General features: G+C 44.9%; 1 protein-coding gene across 1 annotated transcript; it reads right to left on the reverse strand.

Annotated features, from left to right (window-relative positions):
- Positions 1-578: 578 nt before the first annotated feature.
- On the reverse strand, positions 579-3,213 carry LOC133922225 (sulfite exporter TauE/SafE family protein 5-like). The gene is made up of 4 exons (XM_062367455.1): positions 2,341-3,213; positions 1,353-1,493; positions 1,121-1,270; positions 579-1,031 (listed from the first exon to the last, which is right to left on the reverse strand). The coding sequence occupies exons 1-4, from the start codon at positions 3,139-3,141 to the stop codon at positions 723-725; spliced, it is 1,401 nt and encodes a 466-aa protein (XP_062223439.1). The 5' UTR covers positions 3,142-3,213; the 3' UTR covers positions 579-722.
- Positions 3,214-7,868: the final 4,655 nt, after the last annotated feature.

Below are 7,868 nucleotides of genomic sequence, written 5' to 3' on the forward strand. Positions count from 1 at the left end.
TCTATAATAAGATCCATGTGTTCCTTGTACTCTCGGGAAAAAAATCCTAGTGTTCCTTGCATGTGCCAATGTGGAAGGCTCTTATTGCCTGTGTTAGGTTTCAGATTTCTGGAGGCAGAGACGACAGTTGTTTATAGTGTTGTTAGTTAACAGCTCAGTTGGTAATAGAACTTGTATAATTTCACAAGATCATGCCTGGCTTGTTTGTATTGGTACTAGCGAAAACAATAACTTTCTCATCCTCGGTAGGAAGACCTAAGAACAATTGCTGATGTACTATTGTTTATAGATATATGATTGATGGCAATCAACTAGCCAACAAAATGAAACTTATCTTGGCGAGGCATATTTTGCACAAACCAATTAGTGTAAGCATGCCAAATGCCCAGCTAAACATTCAAATAGATATATTTTTTGACAGCGCAAAACATTCAAATATTTCATAAGTTGCAAATCACCGGTGAACAAGTGCATGCTTAAAAGAAGTATTTGAACAGTAACGACTCATCATATATAAGATCTGAGTTTGTATAAGCGCAATCAGTGTCCACGATCAGTCATGCTTCTTTCCAGAAAGCTCATTGGAAGGTAAAATTTATTTCAGTAAGTAAGCCCCAAACTAGCCATTAAAATATCAAGGACAAAATCTTCCTTCAGAAAGTCGTAAAGAGTAAAGACTACACCAAAAGAAGACAAACACCTCACGCTCAATGTTGAAAATGTCAGCAAGGCAACTTGAAGCCCATGTATGCTCCACTGGTGTACTGCATCCAAACATCCTGTGCTCCAAAGCATGTGACGATCACGGTGCTGAGAGCCATGATGGCGGTGACCAGGAGCACGATCAGCGATACCCGCCCGGACTTCCTGATAGCTCGTTCAATCACAACCACCCCAACAACTGAAGCGATGAAGCATATCCCCGCGTAAACGGAAGCCTCTCCAATGCCTTTCATGCCTAGCAGGATGAACTGAACCATGGACATCGATGCACAGAATAGAACCATGAACGAAGACGTCGCTGCTGCAGTCTGCAAATCAAGAATTGATGATACAGCAAACTAGTGATACATTGGCGACTGTGGAGCAGTACCTTAAATATGTTCAGTTTGTTGTATACCTGCGGGGGTATTCCAATCTGAAGAAGAACAGGGTTCAGAAGCAGTCCTCCTCCAATACCGAAGAGACCACTCAGAGCCCCGGTGACGAAAGCCACCAGTGGGAATGACAGTGATGGCAAGGTTTCCATCTTACTGTCCACCAGATTTGCCTGCATGTCCATGTCATGATCACTCCAAGTTGCCACACATCACGAGATTACAAGAACGTTCGAGTAAGATGGATTGACCTACCTTGTCATCGTCGTGGCTATGAACGACTTGTTTCTTCCTCTTGGCGTATATAATATACCATGTGAAAGCCACAGCGGAAGGAAGCTGGAACAAGGTGATGAGCCAATATGCCACACCGCAGGGTTTTATCATGATGACACCCTGCGCAGATAAGATCACATTTGCAAGTGTCCAACCGATGGAAATATCTGAAGGAGGACACGTATGTGCTGTGACTATATCATATTCCAATGAGTTTTGTTTTACTGGAACTAAACGACTATCCATCCTGAGAGTTGCCAATGTTAATAGGTTATGATTCTGAGCAGAAGGACAGGGTTCCAGAGGCCATTGACGCGGATTTTGAATAGTATTCGTGGCCTCAGGGCGAAGTCGGCCTGGCCTGCCTCACGCTTCGATTTGACGCTGACAATTCGACCATTATATTATTGGCTGGACAAATCGAGTTTGGCACCTGTTTCCTGGCTAGTTAAACTTTTTATAAGTGTACCTACACCTATACCTATCTACCTTCTTGCCAGAACGGGCCGACTTGTGTGAAGTCAGTATCTAGACATGATCTCGGACAGCAGTGATTCAAGAGGCGATAAGGCCAGTTCCTATCAGTAAAAACGACTGGGACATTCCACTAAGAAATGCAACGGGACCCCTACTTTCCACAAGGCGGAAAAAGTAGCATAATGCAAACATATCGTGACAAGAGAAAGGACTCGTAGATTATAAGAAATGCACGTTTAGCATCTTGCTTGGCTTCATGTACTTTCGAATCCGACCTCATCAATCCATTTCTCCGTTGGGACTTGTGTGTGTTTGATCATGGTCAGACGAACACTGGCGCAAGCGCCTGCAGTGCGGCTGGTTCGTGAACAATGCCGAGGCATGTGTGTCGCTGTCGTGAATCAGCAACCATGAACAGTATTGCTGTAACGGCAGGTCGGGAGAGGCTTACGCGCGAGAGATACACGTCGCGGAGCTGAGCCACACGTACCTTCCCATGCTTATCTCCAAGGAGGACATGGAGCGCGAAGAAGCAGAGCCAGACCATGACGAGCAGCGCCACGTCCTTCAGCGGGAACCCCTCGCCGGCGCCATTACCGCGGTCGTCGCTTCCCGCATGGTCGCCGTTCTCGGCGTCGCCGCCCCCGCCGCAGGGTAACAGGGGCTCCTTGCTGCGGTCGGGCGCGGCGCCGCAGCTCTCGGACCTCCAGATCTTGACCCCGGCGCGGCACGTCTTGACGGTGCAGAGCGCGAGGAAGAGGGAGAAGAGCACGGTGATGAGCCACTCCGGGAACATGACGTTGCACACCACCCCGATGCTCACGCCCAGGAGCAGGAACGGCTGGAAGCGCAGCGCGATTTCGTAGTCAATAAGCGCCGCCTGCCTGCGGCCGGCCGTGCAGAGGAGGTTGTAGAGCACGTTGGAGGCGGCGCCGCCGGTGACCATGAAGGAGGAGTAGGTGGCTGCCCGCTTCAGGCTCAACCCCGCCACGAGGTTCAGGATGGGGAGGAACAGCGAGCCGCCACCCACGCCGCCGGCGCTCGACACGGACGCTGCCATGAAGGAGAGGAGCCATGCAAGGACGGTGTTCAGCCGGAGGTCATGCGCCGCGCCGCGGCCTGAGTGTGAGGACGGGTCGGCCAGTTGGCGTTCCCGCCATCGTGACACTTCGGCCAGGAGGGTTTGGAGGTGCCCGGGGTGTGACGAGGTGGACCTGAACGCTGCCGCGGCGGAAAAGGAAACCGAGATGGCGGCAACCAGGAGAGGGACGAGCTGAGCAGTCCTCGTCATCTTTGGCCACTCACTTCTGCTCGTGGAGTTTGTTTCTGCAGTTCTTTCAGATATGTGAGGGATGGCTGTGACTGCTTTTATATGCGATGACTTGTTTGTGTGTGAGAGACAAAAGGCTGGGTTAGGAAAAAGTTTTGAAGCCTGACAGATACGGACATGCATTATTCTGGAAAATCAAATTGACATTATTTTGGCTTAATAGAAATTGATAAGGCCATGCTAAGTTTATAGATATCTAAATTTTTTATATCATTAGATTCATCATAAAATATACTTTATTAGTATTATATATTTTTAAGTATTTGTATATTTTTTGTAGAAAAAAACGTAAGATTAAAATTACTACAGTAAAAAAGGATGACAAGTAAACAAAAACGGATGTACTATTATTCATCCAACATCGAGAGGTTCAAGCATTATTTTCTACTATTTTGTACAGATTTAGCAATTGATCTAGATTCATCCCCTCTCTCCCTCCGCATGCCCATCCTCCACCACCTCTGCTCTGCTAACCCACCTCCACTTGGAATCCAGTGCCTCCCTCAAAGTTATCGCCACCCACCTTGCCACCCTACCGTAGCCCGCCGCCACCTCCTGTGGCCAACAGCGCCTCGTTGTATGGGCCATCTCTACCCCTCTAATCCTATTGTTCCTTCATTGCTCCAGTGTCACTTCCCTACCTCGACCCTACTCACCGCTCACTGCCACCACCGCGGTCAGCAGCGCTCCCATTGTCACCTACCCTCAGGCATGCCTCCTTCACGACTTCCATAGTCATTGAGCTCTCCGGGGCAGTGCGTTATCTCTGTCGGGCTAGTAGCTCACTTATGACTAGTTGCTTAAAAAACTACTCTTTATTTTTCTAGTCAAATTTTCTCGGTAAAATTTGCTATAGGACATTGAACTTTCATGATATTAGCTATTTCACATCAAACCTTACGTATTTAGCTAAAAAACACTGCAAATTTGTTGTCATTTATCATAGAACACAACCGGCATTAAAATATAATAATCGGGTGCTCTGGAGAGAAAGAGTGTGTAAAGTCTATTTTGCCCTCAGTTCAACAGAGATTGTGTCTTGTTAGACTTGAGAGGGAGGTGTTATTCCTCCTCTTCTATCTTTTTTCTTCTCCATACACAACATCGGTGGCCCTCGCTGTTGTCTCCGGTCTGTCCCGACATTGGCACCATCGCCCCTCCATTCACCACTCTTTCGCACACCGTCACTTTCCCCTCCTCTACAGTGGTGACCCTGGAGCGGATCTATGACCTCATCAACGCCATCCTCGCCACCAGATCTATGAAGTAGTGCATCCCCGATTGTAACATATGACCCATATGAGCTAGAATGTTGGATAGTGTAATGGAAATCGCTAAAGACGACGAACAGGAAGGGGGTAAGTTTCAATTGATTTTTCATTGCTTCCCTTCTAGAGGCTCCTGTTCTCTTTTGTAGAACTATTGATTCTCTAGCTTGGGCCGTAGGTTTGGTCTTGGTGGCACAGTGATCCATTATCAACAATCGGTTCCCACCCCGATTATATAAATAATTACCACAGAATTCACCAGGGAAGTCACCAGTCACACAGATTTTTGCGTTAAATACATACTCTTCCACCTAATTTCCAAACAAGCAGCCATTATCAACAATCCTACCAAGCTGCCTCCTCTGAACATCTCCTTTGTAGAACTGTTGATTCTCTAGCCTGGGCTGTGGGTTTGGTCTTGGTGGCGATCCAGCCGGTGGCCACGGGAATTGTATCCGGTGAGGGCTCATCGAATTCCTCACGTCCGGGTCCTCACCGCCGGTGGCCATGGGGTGTGACAGTTGATATCAGAGACACAAGATCCTCGGCGGTGGGTACGCAGTGGAATCATGATATCCCATCTATTGAAGCTGACAAACGAGGTGGGTGGGTTGATCTCAATTTCAACCCAATATGTGTTGGAGGCGATGGCGGTGGTGGAGCAGAAGGACGACACGCGGTGGGATTAGGTCATGGAGAGCCTGGACCTGCTATTCGCGTGAGTCAACAACATCAGCACCGCGCAACAGCAGCTTCAAGCGCGGTTGGATCTCAATTCCAAGGCGGTGGAGCAGTCTACTCGAGAGCCGCAGCACATCGCCAAGCAAGTCGAGGCCACGGACAAAGCAGTCGTGAAGCTGACGTTGGAGCACATGAAAACTATGGAGGATGTTAGATTGTGATCCGAATTCTTATTGTGCCATACAAGGGACGCCTTCAGCTCATGTTCTGGAACAGTCTGTATTAGACTCAAATTGTATATGTCCACCTCTATAAATATATCTTGTAAGCTGTAAGGAGAGTTAAGATGCTCATTGTAATCTCTTACATTGTACACATCCCTGATATTGATATAGTGAAGATCGTCAATTGACGTCCATGATTTTTTCCCACAAGGGTTTTTCACATAAAAATTATGTCTCGTTTTCGATCCTATCGTGCTTGTTTTCTTACAAGTGGTACCAGAGCTAGATCGGGATATACACGAGTACCAGAAAAATATTTAGATTAGTTCTCTTCTCCGTCATCACGGTTCGATCTAAGCCGCCGAGTTCGTCTCTCGGGATTCGTCGATTCCGCCGAAGCCTGCTGTCACCTCGTGTTGCATGCGCATCAGTGGAGGCGAGTTCAAGCCGATCCATCTCCAATCGTACCAGGAGTCCAAGCCGATCCATCTCTAATCATACCAGAATTCCAATCGTACCAGGAGATTGGTCAAAGCAGCAGATCAAATCACTGTGAGAAGAAAATTGGCATTATTGCTATGCGCACACGAGAAAGCCCTACCAGTAGATTGGTTTTGGCTTCATTGCTAAGCGTACATGAAGCGTACCGAACTTCTTCAGTTTATTGCTTGGTGCACACATGCTGTACCAGAGGCGTTGCAGATTATTTTGTGTAGATTATTCTTCGCCATGACTTCTATGAAATACGATATTCCGCTGCTAGACCGAGATACAAGTTTTCTCTATGGCAAGTCAAGATGCGAATTATTTTTGCGCATACTGATCTGCATGATACGCTTGATAATTTTGGAAAAAAAGATCAAAAGTCTTGGTCTGATGAAGATAAGAGAAAGGATCGTAAGGCTTTGTCACAAATTTATCTTCATTTATCAAATAATATTTTGCAGGAGGTTTTGTAGGAGAAAACCGCTGCTGCTCTATGGTTAAAGTTGGAATCAATCTGCATGTCAAAGGATCTGATCAGCAAAATACATCTGAAGATAAAGCTGTACACGCACAAATTACAAGAGGGTGGTCTGTGTTGAATCATCTTTCGATCTTTAAGGAGATCATTGCTGACCTATAATCCATGGAGGTAAAATATGATGATGGGGATTTGAGTCTTATTCTTTTGTGCTTATTGCATAGTTCTTTTGCAAACTTCAGAGATACTATATTATACAGTCATGATACACTGACTTTCAAAGAAGTCTATGAGGCCTTGCATGCCAATAAAAAGATGAAACAAATGGTGTCTAATAATAGCTCGGCTTCCAATGAAGAAGGTTATTGTGCGTGGCAGGACAAAGGAAAAGAATTTGCATAATAGCCAAAAAGGTAGAAGTTTGAATGGTTACAGGGGTCGTTCAAAGTCCAGAGGCAAGGAAAAATTCTGCAGATATTGCAAGAAAAATAATCATGTTATATCTAAATGTTACAAGTTGAAGAATAAAGAAAAGAGGAAAGATAAATCTAATGAAGAAGGTAAAGCTTCTGCTGCTACTTCCGATACTAGTTCTGATAGAGAGGCTCTCGTTGCTTTTGCTGGATGTGCTAGTAGTGGTGATGAATGGATTATTAACTCTGCTACGTCTTTTTATATATGCATACATAGAGATTGGTTCACCACTTATAATTCTATTCAAGATGGTTGTTCTGTTAGGATGGGTGATGATAACCCACGTCCAATTGTTGGAATTAGATCAATTATGATAAAGATGCATGATGGCATTGTTAGAACCTTGACAAATGTGAAGCACGTTCTAGGTATGAAAATGAATCTTATATCTTTGAGTACTCTTGATAATAAATGGTATGATTGGTCAGGTGGAGATGGTATTTTAAAGGTAAAAAAAGGTTCCTTAAATGTAATCAAAGGTGATTTAAAGTCTGCCAATTTATATCATCTTCGAGACACTACAATCACAGGTGATGCCACTATAAGTTCACATTCATTATCAGATTCTGATGCTACTAATCTATGACATATGTGTCTTGGGCATATAAGTGAACTTGGTTTGGCAGAATTGAGCAAGAGAGATCTTCTTGATGGATATAGCATTGATAAGCTGAAATTTTGTGAGCATTATATTTTTGGCAAGTATAAGAGGGTGAAATTCAACACTTCGGTTCATACAACAGAAGGTATTTTTGATTATGTGCATTCTGATTTATGGGGATCATCTTGTAGGCCTTCGCAAGGTGGTTCTCGTTATATGTTAACTATTATTGATGATTACTCTAGGAGAATTTGGCCTTATTTCTTAAAGCATAAATCAGAAACATTTAAAGCAAAGAGTGGAAGGTTATGGTTGAAAGGCAAACTGAAAAGAAGGTAAAAAAAACTTCGCACTAATAATGGGATGGAATTTTGTTCTGATGAATTTAATTCATATTGTAAGTCTAAAGGTATTATGAGGCATTACACTGTTCCTGGTACTCCACAACAAAACGGTGTAGCTGAGCGTATGAACAG

This window comes from Phragmites australis, chromosome 1 (assembly GCF_958298935.1).
Source record: "Phragmites australis chromosome 1, lpPhrAust1.1, whole genome shotgun sequence".
In the NCBI taxonomy this organism is placed as follows: Eukaryota; Viridiplantae; Streptophyta; class Magnoliopsida; order Poales; family Poaceae; genus Phragmites; species Phragmites australis.